This window comes from Notechis scutatus, chromosome 3 (genome assembly GCF_049901735.1).
Source record: "Notechis scutatus isolate UNSWTSFEM ecotype Mainland chromosome 3, rNotScu1.2, whole genome shotgun sequence".
Lineage (NCBI taxonomy): Eukaryota > Metazoa > Chordata > Lepidosauria > Squamata > Elapidae > Notechis > Notechis scutatus.
The window spans coordinates 54,907,124-54,930,177 of record NC_142011.1 but is presented as its reverse complement, the minus strand read 5'-3'; the positions used below and the strand labels follow the sequence as shown (position 1 = coordinate 54,930,177).

The window sequence follows — 23,054 nt, the reverse complement described above, 5'->3', positions numbered from 1 at the left end:
AGGCCAAAAACAAAATGGGAGGAAAAGGTATAACTTTTAGGTTCACTATTGCTTGAGGGGTTTTAGAAATATAGCTTGGGTCTCTACCAATCAACTCTATTACAGACCAAGAAAGTGCAGAGAGGTCAACTTTCAAAAGTAGCTAGCATTGCCATTGTTTGTCAGTTATAGCCAACTGCAAAACTTGCCCCATATACTGTACATTATTTAATATTTCACAGATTTCCCTCCATTCACCAACACAGATCTTGGAATCTTTCATACCTTTCCGGATGCTACCATCAGAAGCACAAGAGAAATCTCCAGTGCTCAGGAGAAAACAGGTTGCTGCTTTCTTGTTTTTGTCCTTGGTACTTGAGCCCCTCATGAGCTGCTTCTCCTCTTGGGGTGAAGAAAGAGGTTGATCTTCATCTGACTGAACCACATTGGCATCTCCATTCTGCTTGGTGTCTTAGAAGGAGAAAGAAAGAAAGAAGAAAGAAAGAAAGAAAGAAAGAAAGAAAGAAAGAAAGAAAGAAAGAAAGAAAGAAAGAAAGAAAGAAAGAAAGGTCAACCTTTGGAGCCAGAATATGCCAAATCTGCACCTGCTTTGCCAACAGGAAAATGAATAATTTATTTAGATATAAAAGATTATATGACATAATCCAGGGCAGGCAGCATTTTCATCTTAAATGACATTTCCAAAGTATATTGGAATCAATTTCTCATCTTCTTGACTGGAGTTTTGGATTCAGTCCTTTCAGCAATACAAGTTGGTGAATCCACCAATGTTGAGGGAGGAAAAGTGTCAAAACCAGAGGTGGTATTCAGCAGGTTCTGACCAGTTCTGGAGAATTGGTAGCGGAAATTTTGAGTAGTTCGAGAACTGGAAAATACCACCTCTGACTGGCCCTGCCCCGACTATTCTCTGCCTCCTGAGTCCCAGCTGATTGGCTGGGTCTTCTTTGCTGCACAGGAGAACAGAGCTGGAAAGCAGGTTAGTGGGGTAGGAAGAGAATGGGATTTTGCAATAACCTTCCTCCAGGAGTGGGGAGGGAATGAAAATTTTACAGTATCCTTCTCCTGCCATGCTCACCAAGCCAGTGGTCGCCAACCAGTGGACCGCGGCCACTGGTCGGCCGTGAGAAAATTTTGGTGGGCCACAGAGATATCTCACCCCCAGAGCACCCCTCCAAAGCAATTAATCCAGGCTGTGCAGAAATACAAGGCTGCGCCGCCCACATGGCCTGCGGGAACCCTCCCCAGCCATTCACTCCTTACCTGGCAAACTTGCCTGCTAAATTTCTATTTTTCCTTTTTCCGACCATCATCTGTTCTGCTGTGCTGGGAAATTTAAATTAGCTAGGAAGCAGAAAATGGTTGGATTTCTTGCTTTCAAGCTAGTATTTAGATCTTCGGCTCTGCTTTTAAGCACAGCCGAACCTCCCTTAGGACTGAAGGTTTGCTTGCAAGCAAATTCAGTGCAGACTCATAGCAAACAAATTTGAGAGACTGAGCTAGCCGATGGCAGATAGATAGATCACTGAATGATTCTGTAAGCAACTCAGTCTGCCTGCTTTGCCTGATTTTGGGTAAAAGTTGCTCTTTTTTAATAAAAAATTCAATATTTTTATTAATATTTATAATATTTACATACAAGCCATGCCCAGCCAGTCACACCCACAAATTAGGCCATGCCCACAGAACCAGTTAGTGGTCCCTAGGATCTAAAATTATGAGTTTGGTGGTCCTTGAGGTCCAAAAGGTTGGCAACCCCTGCACCAAGCCACGCCCACAGAACCAGTAGTAAAAAAAAATTTGAATCCCATCACTGGTTAAAACATCAGTCCTACATACTATGTTTAAAGAGAAATAGCTTACAGAAAATAAGCTGTCATATTACTGTGCATTAATGCTATGACTGGAGTATAGTTTCCACATATACCGTGGAAAATATACTGTGCATTAATGCTATGGTGACTGCAGTATGGTTTCCACAGAAACTGAAGTTTTCTAGAAACAGCATTCTGTTCATAATGAACATATAGCCAGTTATAACTTATAATATAGTAAATATTAACACTATAATACTGATAAGGTTGTGCTAGGCCAGGGGTGTCAAACTGGTAGCCCACAGGCCAGATGTGTCACGCGCTGGCCACGCCCACCCCAGCTCCAGAAGGGAAAAAGTCATGATCGTCACATGATGTCACATGAGGTCACGAGTTTGACACCTGTGTTCTAGGCCAAATCTTTACATCTCATAAATATTCCTTATCTCAGACTGAAAAAAATGATACAAATGACTTGCTCATACCTCATGTCTCAGACTTCCTGCTTTTCTTCTTGGGAGATTCATACAGAAGCTGTCTTTGCAACTGGTGAAAGTTGTACCATATCTGGTTCCCTTAACTTGTTAGTAATAGAGCAGCCTTCCTCAGCCTACCATGTTTTCCGAAAAAATAAGACCAGGTCTTATATTAATTTTTGCTCCAAAGGACGCATTAGAGTTTATTTTCTGGCTAAGTCTTATTTTCAGGGAAATAAGGTACTAAATGCACCTGTCTGGCTGACAATCTTAACTGGGGCTTATTTTGGGGGGTAAGGATTACATTACAAGCATCCTGAAAAATCATGGTAGGCCTTATTTTCCAGTTGGGTCTTATTTTTGGGGAAACACAGTAGTATATTAAATGGATTGAAATCCCACACTGCATTAATCCCAACACATCTGCCAATCCATAAGATGAGGAAAGATTTCACAGGATTTGGAATCCAACTTCTTTCAAGGGACAAGAGATACAATCTGCCTATGATTTGTGCAGAACACTAAATCAGGTTTATTGTTCCAACATACTGGAAAGGCAATAATAGATGGGGGGAAAGATGTTATAGACTGAGTACACAATTGGAACTAAGCCCAAATGTGACTTATTTGGTTTTCACTTATGTGCTGTGTGAAACCAGCCCTTGTGAGTGATAAATTATGGCTTGTAGCTTAGTGCAGTATAAATCTAGCTAACTGGGGCTTATTCAGTAAACAATGATTAAATGTGACTTTTGAATCAGACCTATGGCTTAGTCACCATGTTTACCCAGCAACGTAGCACAGTCTGTTAATCCAATTGCTGAAATTATTTCATGGGTTTTCAATTACAAACTGAAGAAGCTGAAGTCTTAAAATAAGGAAAATATTTGCTTTCTGTTACATGAGTTGCACTAGGGAAAAACAAAGTGCTTTTTAGAGCTGAGATTTTTTTTTAAGTTTGAAATGTGTTTGTTATTGAAATATAGAGAAAAACCATTCAAGCCAACTCCTTTCAGGCCTGGCCCTATGATGAGGCACACAAGGAAGCAACCTCTGAAGGTGAGGACAAAGTGGCAGATGGAGACCAAGGCCTGAGCCCACTATTGGTACTCTGCTGTGCTAACTGCTGTTCATTGGATCGCCTGAAGGGCTGCAGCCATCCTAACCCATCTCATCTCCCAGGCCAGAGAATCATTCCCCTTCTTCACAATTCTGCTAAGCTGCTGCTACATGTCATCAACACCTATACACAATTGGTGATGACGGAGAGGTTCCCTCAGGTTTCCCTCAGAAATTCCTCAGGGAGAAATATTGCTACTTCTCTGTCCAGACTCTAGCATGTTGAAGCAGAGCTGTGGTTTTCAGTCTCAGCTCCTTGCTGTTCCCTATTGCAAATCAGTACATCTCTTGCAAACCAGTATATACTAGTATTAAAAATGTACAGTTTGGTCTTACTTTCTAATCCTTCTGCCCTAAGATGCAAGCAGTCTAACAGGTTAATTTATTTATTTATTTGATTTGTCAATCGCTTACAAGATAATAGGTAAAAGTATAAAAGTATAAAGTAGCAAAGAAGCCTTAAAGGCCCTAAAGATTACAAATGCTTTCCTCCATTGACTCTCTTCCCCCACTCCACCAGTTAAAGTATTGTTTCCAATACTGAGTTCTTTAAAATGAGACCCTATTATTTTCAGCATATATATCATAGCCTATATCTACTATCCTACTAAAACATAAGTTTGTTTTCACTATGGCTAATAGAACAAGCCATGGTGGTGTGGTTCAGGCGTCATAATGACTAGATTGAGACAATACAAAGACAAAACCAAAATAATGCCTACGACCATACATCCTGGACCAGAAAAGAGCCAAGTATTCAAATGTTGCACAAACCCAGCACACATGACTACTATAAGGTTTAGTGTTTTGGGATGAGTAAGCAAGTACATCAAGTGAATATGGCTTGTGAAACATATGAACTCAATTTTACTTCATTATTAATAATTATAGTTTTAGTTAGAGAAAAAGAGAAGCATGGGTTTTCTGTATTAAGCCTCAAAAGAGCAGCTTTTGGATTAGATATGAGGAACAGAGGAGTCATTTCCTCTTCTGCTTCAGATACCAAAATGCTGCTCTGGGCTGCTCTGATTCCTGAGTTTGAGATATGCAACTATGTATATACTAACCACATCCCGTTAAATGCATTCCGGAGTCACTTACTGGAAGGCTCTTAACTGCACACTCCAGAGAACAAACCATTATGGGTTGCCTGACTGATTTTGGGATTCCAAACACAATCCTCAGAGACTTATTGCTGTAGTAAAGGTCAGGTGGTTAATCAATGCTTAAGAAGAATGGAGATCATTCAAACAGAGCAGTCATGACAGATCACTTAAATGTAACTTTAGATTGCAAAGAGCGTGACTTTACATATTAGAGGAAATAGGCAGTTAGAGACTGTGCATTTTATTTGACACTTTTAAGCTCAAGCCGTCAGCTTTTACAAAAGCTTCACAAAATGCTAAACACATCTTTGGATCCCATAAGAGGGATTCTTTTGTTTTTAAAGTTGGCATAGCAATATCAGGAGCACGGCATACGTTTTCAACCTCTTTCTCCTATACCTTGGGTTTTCCTGCTGAACTCTTCCCTCATCCTGCTCTTAATAAAAGCAATGGCATCCCTGGTAGGGGTTTCCTTTTTAAGGGAGAAACAGCACGCCTGAGAGATTAGCTTAATATGAAGGATAACCGGTGAATCAAAGACTCCTAACACACTCTTGAGCCTCTTTTCTGTGTCCTGGTGCTTCTTCCAATTACAGGATTAACATTTCAATACTGCAGTGCCAGACAATCAGTAGAGTTTTCTTGCCACTTGGGGGTGAGAAATATATGAAAATTATAACATTACATCCAAAATACATTGCAGGATCCAATCTGCATCAGACGTTCCCTGAGAATGGGCTCCAGCACAAGTCTGAAAGCTCGGAAGGCAAAACCTCTGGTCCCAGTGACCGACCCAGACTGGATCCTGCAACATTATCCTGGGACACATATATTCGCCAAAATACATCCATGGTTTAAAAAATAAAGAAAATGTTTACATCCCCATAGCTTCTCCCACAGCTAGAAACATCCAGAGTATTCTGGCCCTATTCATGTATTTCAGCCCCACAAACTATAGCCCTTGAGTCTGCCCAAAAATGTCAAAAGTAACCCCCAAGCCATTGAAAAATTGTCTGTATCTCTTTGTGGCACATAGTGATCATCCATAGCCATCTTTCCACCATACTAAGATTTGGATCACAAGGTATTTTAATTTAAACAAAAAGAAAAAAACTGACATGAAATTTAAAAACAATTTTAATGTAATCCTTTGTGCAGTGCAATGACAACCACGATTCCCTGGAAATTTTGGAAAATAACTTGATGCTTTCTAGGCAGAATACTGAATATCTGGAAATTACAAGTGCTATTGTCCAAAATTTAGGGTGGGCAAAAGTTGGCTATCATGTTCTATATAAGGTTCAAAATGGGACCTTATAGGTACCTTTAGGAGGAGAAATGCTTAGTTTCCAATTGCTATGATTAGTTATTACTAGACTGTCAATTAATTAAAATAACTTTAGTTTCCTTAAAAATAGTCTTCCTCAATAACTGTCACATTTTTTAAAACTTAATTCTTTTTGAACCAAAGAACTTAACAAAACCATTGATGCCAAATGGTAACTTGAAAGAAGCCAAATCATGTTCTGAGGTGCATAATACATCAATTTTGTTGACATTGAGCAATTCTGGACTCTGGAAACCTTATATATGCCATTGTGTGAAGTTTATGACAGTAGGATGCAAACTGTTGTTCAAAGTAGGATGGGATATTATCGTTAGAAAGACTGGTATTTATTTATCTTCTTCTAAAATGGGCAAAACTCAGTCTGGCCCAGTGAACCCACTTTTCTAATTCCCTCCCTGTGGACACCATTATAAATACAATAAGATTAATAATTAAAAGAAGATTTCTCTATGCTCACCACAAACAACATACCTTCATCCGGATAATAACTCTACACCAGGGGTCTTCAAACTTGACAGCTTTAAGACTTGTGGACTTCAACTTTCAGAATTCCTCCTCCAGTCATGTTAGCTGAGGAATTCTGAGAGTTGAAGTTCACAAGTGTTAAACTTCCCAAGTGTGAAGACCCTTGCTCTACACTATAATCTTACATAACATATATTTCTTCTAGAGCCACTGCTTTACACATCCATAAATTTATGTCCAGAATCTTCCTACCACTACTATTTATGGGTTTTGTTTAGCCGAAAAATCTTACATCTCACCTGATCTTTTCCTCTCCATCACCCCAGCTGCTGTTGCTGCCGCTAGAGGACTGTTGTAACTCTGAATACTGTTGTGAGGTGAGTTATCCTCTGATTTGCAGAATGTTGGAGAGTCAAGTGGCACTGGATGGGGTATGTGCTTCTTTTTCTTCTTTGGGAGCTTTTGTTTCACCATGGCCAAAGAGTAATACATTCCAAAGTTGTTGACAATGACTGGAACAGGCATAGCAATGGTAAGAACACCTGCTAGGGCACAAAGAGCTCCCACCAACATACCTGACCAAGTTTGGGGATACATGTCTCCATAACCCAAAGTTGTCATGGTTACCACTGCCCACCAAAATCCAATGGGAATATTCTTAAAGTGGGTATGGTCACTACCACTAGGATCAGATGGCATGGCACCAATCCTTTCAGCATAATAGATCATGGTAGCAAAAATCAAAACTCCGAGAGCCAGGAAGATGATGAGAAGGAGGAATTCATTGGTACTGGCCCTGAGTGTATGGCCCAATACCCGAAGTCCCACAAAATGGCGAGTCAGCTTGAAGATCCGGAGGATTCTGACAAAACGAACTACCCTCAGGAAGCCCAGCACATCTCGTGCAGCCTTGGATGATAGGCCACTGAGTCCCACCTCTAAGTAGAAGGGTAGAATGGCTACAAAGTCAATGATGTTAAGAAGGTTCTTAATGAAGATCAATTTATCTGGGCAGCAAACAATGCGCACCAAAAACTCCAGAGTGAACCAGAGCACACAAATTCCTTCAATACAGGTGAGAACTGGCTCTGTCTCCATCTTTTGCATCACAACAATCTTCGTCGTGTTGCCCACTACTAGGGTCTCAGTCACATTGGTATCTATGATGAAGGCTTCATGGGTCTCCAGACAAAAAGTTGTGATGGATACCAGAATAAAAAAAAGGGAAGCAAAGGCAATGATCTGAAAAAGAAGGGAAAACATACACTCAAAGGTTAAAAAAAACTATGGGAGAAGAAAAGCAACCCAAAAAACAAGATTACAAGTTTTAAAACTTTTATTTCCTATGATCCATTGTAGACCATCAAAATTGAAGACCCCAGATTTCAATCTACCCATCTATTAGCACTATTCATGGAACATTCTTTATTGGCAAGTGTGATCAGATACACAAGGTTCTGGTATTTGTTTCTGGTGCATAAGCTCTCAGTGTACATACAAACAACAAAGTGATTAGTCATAGATCATAAATCAGTTACAATCATAAATCATAAGATACAAAAAACAATTGATTCATGTTCCAATTCTATATATTTTATTTTTATGTTAGGCTCACTAAACTGTACAACTGTAATAGGAATAATAATAAATATATTTGTACCCAGGTGTTAGACACAAACTGGACAAATGAAATTCAGCTTCTCTTAATTCAGTTCAATTCTTTGGCAGCATGAAATTTGTCATCTCACAGACAGGAGTAGAATTTATTGGCAGATTTGGCTTTACCTTCCATCCCAAAGGTTAATCTAACACCTTTCCCTGATGCTAACAATAAACAGAGAAATTCAATTGCCCAGCTGCGACTGATTACATTTGCTTGTGCTCCAGCCTCATTTATGTTCATTTTCCTCTGCAGATTAGTTTGCCAACAAACGGAGGAATTAACAGTTATATGAATATGCAAGATAGCTACTTCTCTGCTTTATTTCATAAACAGTGGCAGAAAAGCTCTGACGATTCGAAAGAATAAGGAGACTATTATTTAAAATCATGTTACTTATTTGTTAATCCAGGAGACTATTTGCTAGCTATAATAGTTTTATTGATTTGCTACTAATTGGAATGTTTATGTTACTTACAATAATAAACTAAAAGTCTTTCATAATCAAACATCAACATGTTTTTTTTGATAGAATGATATATCACTTGTAAAATATGATCGTTTATCATTTATTATTAATGTATTTTCATTTTACTTTTTTCTGTATATGGACAAGTATATTATTTTTGGACATAGAGTAAAACTAGTTAAATACCCAAGGGAACTGCAGTTTGCCTTCTCTGATCAAGAATCGCCCACATCACATATCAAACAAGTTTTGAAAATGAAGAATTTCTAAAGGGAAATACTGATAACTATTGAACAGAACTGTTTTATTCTATGTTATGGGAATAATTACCAATTTGTATTAATATACAGAGTCACTGTTTTCTATCTTCTCCCCACAATGATCTCTTACATGGTATCATAACCTATGTCTTATGGTAACTAAGTCCCATTTCCAATTATGCAACCAGTGATTATGTAACAGAACAATCAAATGCAAACTCTGTATCTAATCTGATTTTAAAACATCATTAAATACCGGATCTAACTCAATATGATCCATTGCGCTGTTTAAGAAAATAATGTTTAAACACACTTCAAAAAAATCACCCATTTGGATTTACTTTGCATAAGGGTCATTTGACATTGAACCTACTCAATGATACCCCTTTGATAGCATTTCCAGCCTGTTTTCTAAAGAAAAATTCTTGGCTACAGCTCCTCAAAATGCAGGATATTTCAAAACCTGCGTAACTGGGACAAATGTAAAACAAGAACACGCACACAAATATGCACCATTTTCATCAACCCACTGAAAATCCAGTCTACCAAACACTCTGACTGAATTAATAACCAACATGTTGCAAAAGCCAAGAGGTTTTCAATTCTCCTCTGTGACATTGGTTAACCTATAACCATTAGAGTGGCATGTTATGAAAATCAACTCAAAAGGACATTAATATAATATAAACATATTAATATATGTTTTCTGGATGGGCATGGTAGTCTGAAGGTACAAGTGCAGAAAGAAATGCCAGTTATCTTTTCCTCCAAGCTCCCACAAAAAAGCCTATTAAAAATAACCATAAAACAACTCATTCTTAATTGAGCATTCTTAAGCTCAATTCTTAAATTTAGAAACAAATTATATTTATGTGATACACTGAAACAGAATTCTCTCTCTCTCTCTCTCTCTCTCTCCCTCCCTCTCCCTCTCCCTCTCCCTCTCCCTCTCCCTCCCTCCCTCTCTCTCTTTCTCTCTTGTTATAAAAGGACAGGTCAAAACAATTCTGCTAAGGTAACAGCATGCTTCCATAAAATTATTTTTTAATTTAAAATTAATTTAAAATCAGCAGCCCAAAACTAAACAGAATTTTGGCAAAACTTGTGTTTTTGTATTAGTAAAATATGTTATTAGAAATAGTGGCAAAAATGGCCTTCCTCAGCATTGTGACTTCTCTGTGATCATTTCCAAGGGATCCTTCTCCTTTCAGTGAGAAGAAAATAACTTGATATGAGATGAAGGCATATTAGAAGTCCATTTTTTTCCCTTCCCTGACCTCAAAACAAATAGTATTTATAAATCAATTCTTGAATCTGGAAACAAACTACCCATTATATTTATGTGACACACTAAACCAGATTTTTTTTTAAAACGAGCTATAAACCACTTGTTCCTCCTGAAGTCGTACAACTAACACACTTTGGACACTTCTATTCATCCGCAATTTGGCATGCTGCCTAGTCCATGGACTTTGGTTTTCTCCTGTCAAAACAAGCTACCAAAAGCCTAATGAACAAGCCAGAGCCAGAGCCAGAGAGAGTACTGTAAACAAACACTGGATAGAGCTGTGATTTTTAAGCCATCTTTGTTTATAAGAGGAGACAGCATACAATCAGAGGAGGGTAAAATGGCCAGTCCTCCTTAGCCGAAGAATTCTGGTGTAAATTGGTCCTATAAACTCAATAATTTAGTTGTCCCCTTCTGAACCAATGGGGGCTTGAGGATAGCCTACCTATCTAGCTCCAGTACAGTGTAGTATTACAGTGATCAATTTGGAATGTTAGGGTTAATTTAAAGGTTGAGCAAAGTTTCAAAAGGTTGCTTTGCTGAAGGGTTTCAATCCCTCAAAAAGGTGTTGTAAATGGTCCCCTCACTTCTAGGCATGACCATGATGTGAAACAAGGTGGGCAAAAGTTGCCTATCATGCTCTATATAAGGTTGAAAATGGGACCTTATAAGTATCTTTAGGAGAAATACTCAGTTTCAATTGCTATAAAATTTATTACTAGCCTCTCAATTAATTAAAATAGCTTTAGTTTCCTTAAACTCATCTCATTTTGCTTTAGACCCTCCTTCTGCCTTCTCCTGTCAAATTTTCAATCCTGGCCATCGTGATTCTAGCTGGGTGGCTCCAGCAAAGACCAGTGGTGGGTTTCAAATAAACAAAACCACCAGTTCACCAAAAATGTGAGCGCGTGCACATGCGTCTGAGCACAACTTCCAGGCATATGTCCGCGCACGGCTTCTGTGAAGAAGAAGCAGCCATGTTGAATGCTGTTTCTCTCAGCTGCAGCGCTTTCAGGATGGGACTTAGAGGACCCAAAGCGGCAGCTGACAGCTGCTAAATTGCAGTCTGCTCTCCCAGCAAGAGCAGCAGTGGAGAGAAGCAGCTGCTGACCCAAAGAGCACATGAAGCGTCTCCACGAGCGAAGACTCAGCGGCAAGGGACGGAAAAAGTGGCTGCAAAACCGCCATTGCAGCGCTTTCCAGATGGATCTTCTTAAAGATAAGAACCACCCTCCGGTCCATTCCCAAACCGCTTTGGCCCTCCTGCACCCATGCCGCCCCCTCCACAGCCCTTCAGCTTAGCACAGGCCGCAGGCCAAATAAATTGCTTCGGCCCACAGGGCCATAGTTTGAGGCCAGAGGGGGGGACAATGGCATGCAGGCAGAGGCCTGGGGCAAGGCTGGAGCCTGAGATTGGTGCGTTCCCCAACCTGGCCAAGGCAAATGGTGAGTGGGCAGTGGCATGCACTGCTTACCTTTGGTGAGCAGAGGCGGTGAGGCGCGGAGATTAGCTGGGCTGCGTGGCGAAGGCAAGATATATAGAGTGGGGCACAGTGGGCAGGCCAGCCAGTGGTGTGATTGGTTCTGTGAGAACGTGCTTCAGGCAACGTGCTTCAGGCAAGCATAGTTGTGGAAAACTGAGACTTTTAAGACTTAAACAGTTATAAATTCCATCTAAAATGAATCTTTTTTGGATATGAATGCTTGAATTGTCTGAATTTAGGTGAAAGAAAATATTTTGGATACATTTTATTGGCACTTGCCAGTTAACCCTCCCTATGGAATATACATTTTGAGGTGGACTTTATGAGAAGCAAAACTAGGTTCAGAGTTTACACTTTTAAATCTTACTATGTTCTTCATCCAAGTGATATACACAAGATGGAAAGCTCAGAACATGTATGGCAGAATGTATATATACCGTGTGACTAAGAAATTCATTACTGGAGGCTTTAAAAAAGAGATTTCCCTGAAATGATATAGAGTTTCCTGCTTCAGCAGTGGGTTGGACTAAAAGACTTCCAAGATCCCTTCCAATCACGTTCGAAAGCAGATGTACTGATATTTGTTTCTCGAATGTAAAAAGTATGCCTGTATCACAAAAATGAACTTAAAACAAAAGGAAAAACAAAGAACAAAGATGGACATTGTCCATTGCTAATTTATAGGGATTTGATTGGGGATGAAAATGATACATTTCTATTAAAAAGCATAAAGTGTTTATTTTTAAAAAAGGAGGTGGGGACAGAATCCCGACAGAAAACTAATACAGGGATTTCTATCAGACCTCAATTTGTACTAGCCACGTATTGCTGACTTGTTTGCATGTTATTTAAAATATTAAGGGTAAATGAATTCAGATATGGGAAAACTATAGGAAAACATCACATAGCACAATAGAAAGAAAAACATAGGACAAAAGTAAGTCTTTGATGTTTATTGTGTGAGTGTATGCGGAGTTCTGTAAAAATACAGACACAACAGAACTTTAATTGCTTGGACAAATGAAATCTTTCTTGATCCCTGTTGGATGTCTCACAGCTTAGGAGGAAATTTTCTGTACCAAACTTAATTGAAGAGTACAGTTCTTTTATGCAAAAAGCCCATTCATGACTTCGCAAAACTTGCTTGTATTTTATCTGCCTAATTTCAATGGAAAAACCATTTTCCTGTTATTATTCTTTAATAATGGAGAATTAGAAATGTCTAACTAATACCAAGGGATCTACCAGTACTATCCCTCTTCTGAGGCACACTACATCTTATACCACTAGTAAATTCAGAGCACCTGGCAATCCTGCAGCTAGAAAAATAAAACATACAAAGGAAAAAAAATCCCATTAGGCTTTCTCCAAACTCTGTCAAATGTTGGATTTGATGGGAGGGAAAAAAAATCTGTTCCAAGGATATGGCGGTAAGCAGATTTTTCCAAACCTCCAAAGAGACCCCTAAATATAAGCTCTGCTCTCATCTGCAGAGAGTGTTTGTATGCAGTACTGATAAATAACTGGGGAATATAAAACAGCTAGGTCTTCACCACGCACAATAAAAACACACACACGATGAAAAAGAGCAAGGCATGTTACCTGTATCAAAAACGGCAAATAAAGGGGAAAATAAGAGAAGAAGCAGCCGAGCAAGGATGGGGTCACTCTCAGGTGAAGAACTACACTGAAAACTTTGAGAGCTTGAAATCTAAAGCAACTACAGTAGTAAATCTGCAACGAAACATACCGAGGGAGGGCTTTTTTGGTCTGACATGTCCCCAGACCCAAGTGATTAATTCAATCTCCCCCAAATCAGATACGCTAAAAAATACAGTGCCTTTTGCCCAAACTGATCACTGGCAATGTTGCCTGGGAATGATGGGACTCGTAGTCCTACGTATCAGAAGGGCATCCAATTAGGCATTAGAAATGGGGCACATACCTACCCACCTACCCATCCACCCTAGGGTCTCCCTGCCCTCTCTTACTGACTCACCCGGGCCGCCTTTGATGAATAGGGATCCTCAAAAAGTGCCCACATCTTAAGCTGCCAGTTCCGGCAACAGCCACTTCCTCCTCCTCCTCCGGAGGCCCCAGGAGGCCTATCCTCCATGCCCAGGTGTTGAAGGGTCATCTCCCGGGCCCCTTCGTCTTCAGCCTCTTCCCCAGCCAGCCTGCTGCCAGGCTCAGGGCTCTCGAAGATATCCAGGGCTTCCTCCGCGTCCCGGTGCTGCCGGTAAGTCATCCAGCAGCAAGGCTCCACATCAGTCTCGTCAATGCCCCAGTAGGTCAGCTCCTCTTCAAAGAGGGGCCCACAGATGTCTGCTGGGCAGTGTAGTTTGCCCGTGCGGTAGTAGTTCAACACGTAAGAGAAAATGCCTGGGTGGCGGTCAAAGAAAAACTCATTGCTCTGCCCGTCAAAGTCGAAATTGCTCTGGGTATCGGGATCTGCCAGCCAGGCCAGGCGGGTCCCAGGCAGGGTGCGCAACGTGCTCTTGTAGGTCTCATGCCGGGTGCCCCCCACGTTGATCGTGATCCTGTCGGACTCTTCTCCTTTGCCCATCTCTTCCTTCAGGCATGTTTTGGAGGGTGGCTTGTTCCCTGACTTGCGCCCGCGATAGGATGAGACACACACGGAGCTGATCATAGATTAGGTTAGGTGGGCCAGAAGTGCTTCTGATAACCCGCTTCCTTCTGGCCCAGAAGCAGGGGCTGGGGGTGGGGGAAGAAACAGAGAGAGGCCCTGCACCAGCTGTGCCCTGAGGGGGCTGGGGAGAGCGACACGGGGGGCCGTTATTTTGGAGGGAGGAAAGGAAGTCTTCCTGGGGAGGCACTGCAACAAGTGAGCCTCTGTGAGCCTGGAGCAAAGCCCCGACGTGGAAGGAAACGGCCCTGTCTGGCCAACCCAGATAGCAGAAGGGTTATATCTCCTTTGGGACGGGCTGGAAGCAAATGGCCACAGACCTGAAGCGGCGGGGCGGGCAATTCATGCAGGGCACAGGCCAAACGAAAAGGAACCGAAGAACCAAATGCCACCAGAAGAGATTTCTTCTAGGAGTAGGAAGAGAAGAGACGCCTCCTCTGCTTTCCTCTGCCGCTGGTTGGTAAACAGCCCCGTCTTGGCAAAGTAGAAAAGAGAAGCTCCGACGTGACTTTCAAGACGATTCGAAACTTCGGAAGACCTCCCCGGGTAAACACGCTTCTCTCTCCCGCGCACCGCCCGAGAATACGCAACCAATTCGCCGGGTCTCGCCTTGCCTCCGCCGCCTTCCCCTTCCAGGCAGTGGGAACAACACAAAACAAAGACCCCCACCGTCAGCGCAGCAGAAAGCCCCCGGGCCGTTTCCCTGGACGAGGCGAGGAGCCGGTCAGAAAAGCCGATGGACCGAGGGGCATCCTCGGCGGTCGCCTCTGAGGCTTGAACGGTTCCGCCGTCGCAGAGGGCGGCCAGAGGGCAGGGAGGCTCCGAGCGGGGCTTTGGCTGTTTCCGTCCGGCTGGCTTGGATTAGTAGCCGAGGTTCAGGCTTCCGACAGGGGGATCCACTTCCCGTCGGAGACCATCGGGTCTAAGCGGGAGAGCAGCGATCTGGCCACGGGCGGGTGGGCTGGTCGGGCGTCAGGTGCGCTTGCGAGAAAGCGGGAGCAACCCGAGCCCGCTTGGCGCTGTCTCATTTTTTCAAACTGTGGGAGGGCGAAGAGGGAGTGGAAGGAGCGGTGCGCTCGGGCGTCTTGGGCTCTCTCTCTCTCCCGCGGGCGCTCGCTTCGCTTTCCCCTCCTCCAGGACTGGGAGGGGCCGTAGAGGGAAGGGCTGGCCGCGAAGGGCAGCTGGGTGCAATCCACAAGTTGCTGCGCGAGCAAAGGCGGGAGGAGAGAGAGAGAGAGAGTGGCTCTTCTTTGCCACAAAGCAGCCTGTTGCCGGCGGCGTCCGGACGGCGAAGGCGGGAGCCGAAAAGCCTTGGGAAGCGCAAAGCCAAACAGAAGCGGTTCTCTTGCAGCCCAGAGAGGGCGCTCGCTGCAGGGCGGCGCGGATTTGGTAGCTCCGGCGGTTTCCCTCGGAATGGCTTTGCGCTTGCCCGTTGCCCAGATACTCCGGCTCGTATAGCATGCCCTGCCCATCTTCCAAGCCGAGCGGGAGCTGGCAAGATGCTTTCTGCCTTTGCGCGATCGGGGCGTGCGTGCGTGCGTGCGATTATGGGCCAGGCTCGCTGCGTGTTTCCTTTTGCATTTTATCTAGCAAAGAAGTGAGGGAAACGGGGTGGGGTGGGGGGGGGGAAGGGGAGGAAACACCCCTCTTTCGCCGGGGCCTCCAAGACTGAGTAGTACAAATGCGCTAGTTCTAAAGGAGATCCTAATCCTCCCCCTTCCCTCCCCCCCCCCAATCGAATGCAGCACATGAGAAATCTGAAACCTTGAATCGTTTCAGGAAAAGAAGCGCGTTGGTTTTATGCCAATAGCGACAAAGAACACGGGAGATGGATTTAGAGAAGAAGTGAGTCCATACTTTCGGTCCATCCAGCCAATCGCTGTCTGCGTTGCCTGGCAACGGCTATGATTCCTTGTTGCTATTGATGCCTTGCGTTTCGTTTCTTTTTTGACTTGTGATTATTCCTGCCCCAGAAGGAATATTCCATGTTATAAAAAGAGTGAATTGCAGACAACAAAGGCTTATGGCACAGGGGAAGTTATTTTACACACAAGGTCAGAGAGCGAATCCGGTGGGTTTAAGTTCAAGGAGCAGATTTTGGATGCACATTAGGAAAAAATGCTCTGGCTATAAGAGATATTCTACAAATCAAGAGAGGTGGGCTCTTTGTTGACCTCCCCAAACAAAGATTACTTGAGCCTAGGTTGGGCTAGAATATCTTCATAGCTTTGAACTCTTCCTTTTATTATTCTCCTATTCATCCTAGCCTACTGAATCCAGGTGTTTCACACCTCATCTGGAAGTGATGGGAAAGAAACCAGGGATTTTCCATAGGTACAGTGTATGGTGTCACTCCATCATAAATGTGCTATATAATGTACCATAATGATGTTTCTTATTTTCGGTTACAATCACAGTTCTCCTTTACTGCTCTTACCAAAAGCTCCCTTTCTTCCTTTGCAAATGTGGAAAATGCCTCTGATAGCTCAGAATTCCCATCAGCTGAGGTTGAGATATTGGTATTAGTTGTATCTTTATTATGGTCACTGACCTTATTTTATAAACACTTTTTAAGAAAATTGCAAGACTTAGGTATTGAGATGATTAATAGAAAGAAAACGGATCAAACTGCAAAACCCTACAGGTACTGATAAACTATTAATAAATATGAATTTTGAAAAGCCCTTCTTTATGAGTAAAGTACTAAAACCACTACACTAGAAGATATATATGCATTTTATTTCTTTATTTCCACATTGCTACTTGGCAGCAACCAGACATGGTATATGTGGATATGTAACTTTACTGCAGCCTGTGACCAGTGAAATGTAACAGAGAAAACATAAAACAATATAGAAAAAATAAGAAAATACACATTTATAAAATCTTAGAATGTAGGATAATGTTTCCTTGCTTAAAACAATGGCAACTGGCATAAATGTTGCAACCATCCTGGAAATGTTAAGTAAACAATAAAAAGGCAAAAAAAAAGAGCAAGTGGAAAGACAATATGAAGGTAGGGCACAAGTTGCTGTAGAAAGGACATTGAATGAACCCGTTGTCATGCCCCTGGTGGAGACTGACTCTGAGGAAGAGGAGGAACAGCCAACAGGGAGTGGGAGTGTGGCTCCAGAGGTGGTGGAGGAGGCTGGGGAAGGGCAGAGGCCGGCTGAGCAGTCAGAGGAGGATCCAGGCCCATCCCCTATCCATCCTAGGTCACGCAGGGAGGAGAGGATCAGGGAAAAGTGAGTTCTACTCAAGAGGAGATTACCATGATCCTCCTTGTGGCTTGCAGGTGGGAGCTATGTATATAAGTTTTCAATTACGTAGTTAGAATTGCTGAAGTCAATTAGTGTTTACCTTGAAAGAGGCTTATCTTTGCTGGCGTTCTTCCTATGGTCTTTTCTCGGTTATTTTCCTGGAGTTTATGATTAGTTATCTCGGCTTGCTTCAGAACTCTCATCAATGTGGTTTGTTTTGGTTTTCTGTTTGCCTCATTATTTACTTTTGTGACTTTAAACTGTGCCTAATAAAACAGTGAAGTTAAGTTGAAGGCCTTACCGGACTTTAATATATGTTTTGGGTTTTGGGTTATTTTGAGAGACATCACACCCATGGGCTAGAGTCTCAGGTTCCTCTGCAAAAGGGGTATCATTATATCTTTCCTCTTGGGTTACGGAAGACAAGGCATTAAAATTGACTAAATAAAAAAGTTCCATAATGTGTTGGGCCAGTAAGAATGAATAGGCAATTTGCTATGAAGACTTCCTATTTAAATCCTGCCAATATTGGCTGGATTGTTTTGTTCCACCTGGAGGGCTATAGTGGACATCGACTGTCAGACTGCAGCCCTACTTCTTGATTGCCCCACTTCCAGGAGAGCATGACAGAAGAAGCGTCCTTACAAGTCCAGACAAATTATTCATTCATGTCTTCTCCATTGCATTGATGCCAGCTAGTGGCATAAGCTCAATAGAAACCTCATGTAGACAGAGAGATTTAGTTGTGGAATCACAGATAATCTACTGCTTTGGTATGAAATATGTTTGTTTTCTTTTATATGCCCTCCCCCAAACCTGTTTTAGATCCAAATAAACATTATAACAAAAATTGGTATTTCCTCCTTCTGGCTACATATCCCAACTCCGGGCAAACTGATCCCAGCCACAGCTCTCAAACTGATTTCACTGAGGATATAGTTCCATGGGAACTATTTATCATCTGATCTACTCCAATAACTTCACCCCTACTGGCCTGGACATCCATTAGATACAGTATAATCAGGAACACGCACAAAGACAGTTAATTGCTTCACCAGTGATTTCAGTGCTTTTGTCCAATTGAAATGCAATTTTTTCTGCTGCTGTGATCTTTTCCACCACATTTTGAGTCTCAAGTTCTATTACCACTGAAGATCACTCCAGTCTCCACCTAAGCTAGCCATACAGCTGATCTGACGTATCCATTTTATTCCTCTTGGGCAGAAGAATCTCCTTTGACAGACAACTGTCCTTGAGCTAACTCTCAGACCAAGGAAATCTTCATGATTTCTTGCAACATTGCTGGTTAGAAGGCCAAAGAAGGATGATCCTTATTTCCAGGACATAAGATTGTAAAGAAAATTTTATTTTGGTATAGGAGGCCCAGCGCCCATTTTATACAATATTACATGATTACTCAGTGAACTTCTTTAATGCTGTTTGTAGAGCCACATAGGATTGTGTCTGAAAAGGGACACATGGTGTTAGCTATTGGGGTTAATTTAGCCAAATGCAATATTGTAATTATAAATATCTATGTAACCCAGTATATTGATATATTTTTTTACCAAATGCTGGGATAAATTAAAGAACTAATTTTCTCAATTTACTTAGGAATATCCAAGTTTTGATCTTATGCTGGCAGGTGACTTCAACACAAGACTTGATAAGACTTTTTCCTTGTATTTTAATAACTGTAAAACAAAGATTTTTGGGGGACAGTCAGCTGTACTACAGTAAGGAACAGGCTATGAACACAGCAAGCAAGCATCTATTATTCATCATCAGAAGTTTTAACTTTATACAGTAAATAGTGACCTTAATTGGGTTTATCTATAGGGGGCCCATAAAAGTCGATCGTCTTAATCTTTTATAGTCTTTAATCCAGTAATTTTATTTACAGTTGACCTATGGCTGGACAGTGACCACTTGCTACTATTACCTCATCTGAGTCTTGACCTATATCCAGCCTGTTTGAACAGTTCCTGCTGGGATAAGGATAATAACACACGTTTACTTATCCTAGGAAGACTGCAAGATTTGTCACTATCACTAGTAGACACTCTGGTCAGTGAGTATCAGCTCACTCATGATTTCTTGTGGATGTGAAGGGTAGGTCTTCTATTTTGATGCCATTTCTCATTATCTGGATTTTTATTTTTTTTTTGTTTTATTCTGAGTGGGCAATAGGATAAAGTGACTTTTCTATTCAGGAAGCAAGGTGTTTCACTACCCCCAAATAATTCTTCAGCCCACTTCAGAATTCCTGACATTATAATTCCAAGTTTTAGAATAATGTCCTACATATATAACTCTTGATATTTTAATATAGTTTGAATTTTGTTAAGAAAATCAAAAGTTACACAACAGGCTGAGGAATATAGATAATTAATGGGTAGCAGCAACTTCTGCAGTAAATAGCATTAAAAGGCTACCAATAAGCTGACTGTTTAGTGATAATTGAAATTCTCAGAAGAAAAAATACTTCACTATATACTAATTCTTAAACTTTCCTAGAGAAGTAACCACGGTAATACACTATTATTATCTATTCATTTTGGGTTTTTTATTCAGAGTGCTCAGTTCTATTTATTTATAAGGACCTTGACTAATTCAAGGGCAAAGCCAGTGTTGTAACCATGTCTAACTGCTCTTGAAGGAATAATCATATTTCATTAGGCAGTGATACGTGTTGGGGGCAGTGTGAAGAACCCATTTCATCCTTCCCCTTAAGAATTGATATGTTGCTTAAAGTGTGCTGGTCCATAAAGCTGGAACTAATTTTCCTTGTGAGTTGCAAGTATGCAATAGTGCAGGATAGCCTGTATTATGAACAGATGTTATAAAAGAATGTGTGATTTGGACATACAACATCTGCCACAGATAGTTATTTTCTAGAGATAATTGGCTCAAGGTATATCCTACTTTGTTTGAAGTGGGTTTTTTAATGAGTTTCCAGAACTTACGTTGGTTTCTTATACGTAGCTTTTTACTTTATTCATACAAAACCTAGACAGATCAGTGATATAGCAAACCTTATGGGATAGAAACAAAAAAATAACTTTGGTGGCACCGTATAAAGGAAATGTATATAAAATGTTTTACCGATGGCACATCCCACCATCAAAATTGGCAAAAATGTATCTGAAACTTTCCCCCAAATGTTGGAAGTGTAATAAAGAAATTGGAACATATTATCACTTATGGTGGAATTGCAAAAGAGCCCAAATATATTGGTTGAAAATTAGGAATTGGATAGAAGAGATGTGTAAAATAAAAATTTAGACCTGAAATCTTTTTTCCTGGGAATTAATGTGGGAGACTATAATAAAGATGTAACATACCTAATAGTCCATGTCACCACTGCTGCGAGATTAGTTTTGCCCAAAGATGGAAAGATAATGAAATGCCAGATGAGATGGAAATAATCAGGAAAATTTGGATGTGCGCTGGAAAGGATAAATTAACTCAAGAATGAAAAAATAAGACTGAATCTGATTATTACAAAACTTGGGAGAAGTTTTACCACTGGTTGAAAAAAGGAAGGAATAAGTGCATCAAAGATGACTAAAGTTTATGTATATATGTAAATATGTAAATATATACTATTTATATTTGTAATTTGGTGATGTAAGATAAGCAGGTGTGTCAGGATGTATGCACCACGTTCATTGTTTTTAAATGTTTTTTCCTTTTTGTTTGATTAATATTAAAGATATCATTGATACAAATTACATCTAAAATTAAATATAGATTGAAACCATATCATATATCCCCATAATCAGAACATTCAAACTTTCCCATGTCAGGTAGACTCTCTGGGATGTGATGGGGGGCGGGGGAGGTGCAACTTGTCTATATGACAGATTTTGGTGTATTAGGAGCACTATGAGTAATAGCATGCCATACCAAAAACAGAGATAAATTAATAGCAGGATATTTACATCCCCAAACAATTTTAGGTCACTACATATCTTTGTGACCTTCCTGGGGATGCGATTGCCTCTAGTCTGGCCTAAAGCTTTCTGTACAACAATAACTTTATGCAGGGGTGGGATTCAAATTTTTAACAACCGGTTCTGTGGGCGTGGCTTAGGTGGTGGGCGTGGCTTGGTGGTCGTGTGACTGGATGGACATGGCTTGGTGGTCATGTTATTGGCTGGGTGTGGCCAACTCAATATCACTCACATCGAGGCACGCATCTCCTCGCCTGGCCTTTCGTGACTGTGGGGATGCTGCAACAGTCGTAAGTGTGAAAAATGGTCATAAGTCACTTTTTTCAGTACCATTGTAACTTTGAATGGTCACTCCACACAAGCAAAGTACCAGCAAAGGAGGGGGAAAAAAACTCCAGAGACGTTCCTGAGAAGTTTTGTAATAAGTCTAGTCCTGCCAAGAATGTAATAAGGGTTAACGGAGAGGCAGTTTCTGTAAGCAACACCAGAATGTTTCCTTCCTGCCTTCCTTACAGGATTAGGCCAGTAATTTCTTCTAACGACCGGTTCTCCGAACTGCTTAGAATGTTAACAACCGGTTCTAGCGAATAGGTGCGAACTGGTAGAATCCCACCCCTGACTTTATGGCTGTGGTGATAGCAGGAACAGCATGCTGGAAATCGCTTGTTTATACAGTATTTCAGTTTCTTCTTCCTTACCCTCTATAAAAATGGCCATTTTTCTAGGTTGTTGATTATTGCTACTGTTTGACCCATCCTAAGCTGGAACTTTATTGGTCAAACCAAGACCTTTGGAAGGTATGGTTTATGGTACTGTGTACATTAAAAAGCTTTAGTCCAATCAACATATAGTCCATTACATCAATATTTATTCTCCTGGACATGTGAGTGCATGATTTGAGATAACTCAAAGATGTTTGGTGTTAAGAGAGGCCCAATTTCTCAGTAATTTCTCAGGTTTGAGTAAAAAGCGATACAATATGGCAGTGTTTCTAAATCTTGGTAATTTTAAGTTTAAGTCTAAGCATTTTAAACTTGCCAAAGTTGAGAAACAGTGAAGCAGGTGTGTCATGGTTGATAGTATATAGGCAAATTGAAAACTGACTTAGATGAACTGCATCCAGAACAGGATCTTAAATTAGTTCATCATTTGGATTAACCCAAAGCAGCTTTGAAGTGCAGAGACCCAATGACCGATTACTTCCTGTCTACTTTGAGCAACTAAGGCCTATTGCATTATTTTAATGCTGCTGTGAGCATATAGATAGCTTTGAACAGCCATATAAGTTGAAGCCACATAACATCTAGCATCATCTCCTGACTATGTGGTGTCTGATTTGAGATTGGCCATAGCTAACTATTAGGTTAGCTATTTCAGATCTGTAAATTTAATTTTTACAGGGAGCTACCATAAGTTACTTTTTCTTGTTCTAAGTTAATGAATAATATTATGTTTGATTATTTATATTGAAATGTAGAGTGTTCTGATTGTGCATATATGCTTAATTTTAGGTACAGAATTATATGAACTTTATATTGATAATCACCGCAATAAGTACAGGTGGTCCTCAACTTACAACCACAACTGAGCCCAACATTTCTGTTATTAAGTGAGACATTTGTTAAGTGAGCTTGGCCCATTTTATGACCTTTCTTGCCATAGTTGTTAAGTGAATCATTGCAGCTGATAAGTTAGTAATCTATTG

General features: G+C 41.0%; 1 protein-coding gene across 1 annotated transcript in view; it reads right to left on the bottom strand.

Moving 5' to 3' along the window:
- The window catches only part of KCNC4 (potassium voltage-gated channel subfamily C member 4), a 32,132-nt gene extending 16,858 nt beyond the window's left edge, over positions 1-15,274 (bottom strand). Inside the window, exons 1-3 of the mRNA XM_026677927.2 lie at positions 13,486-15,274; positions 6,625-7,567; positions 265-450 (exon numbers count right to left, since the gene is read on the bottom strand). Coding sequence (XP_026533712.1) covers positions 265-450; positions 6,625-7,567; positions 13,486-14,136 — 1,780 coding nt within the window. The 5' untranslated portion in view covers positions 14,137-15,274. The remainder of the gene's footprint in view (positions 1-264; positions 451-6,624; positions 7,568-13,485) is intronic.
- Between the last annotated feature and the right edge of the window lie 7,780 nt (positions 15,275-23,054).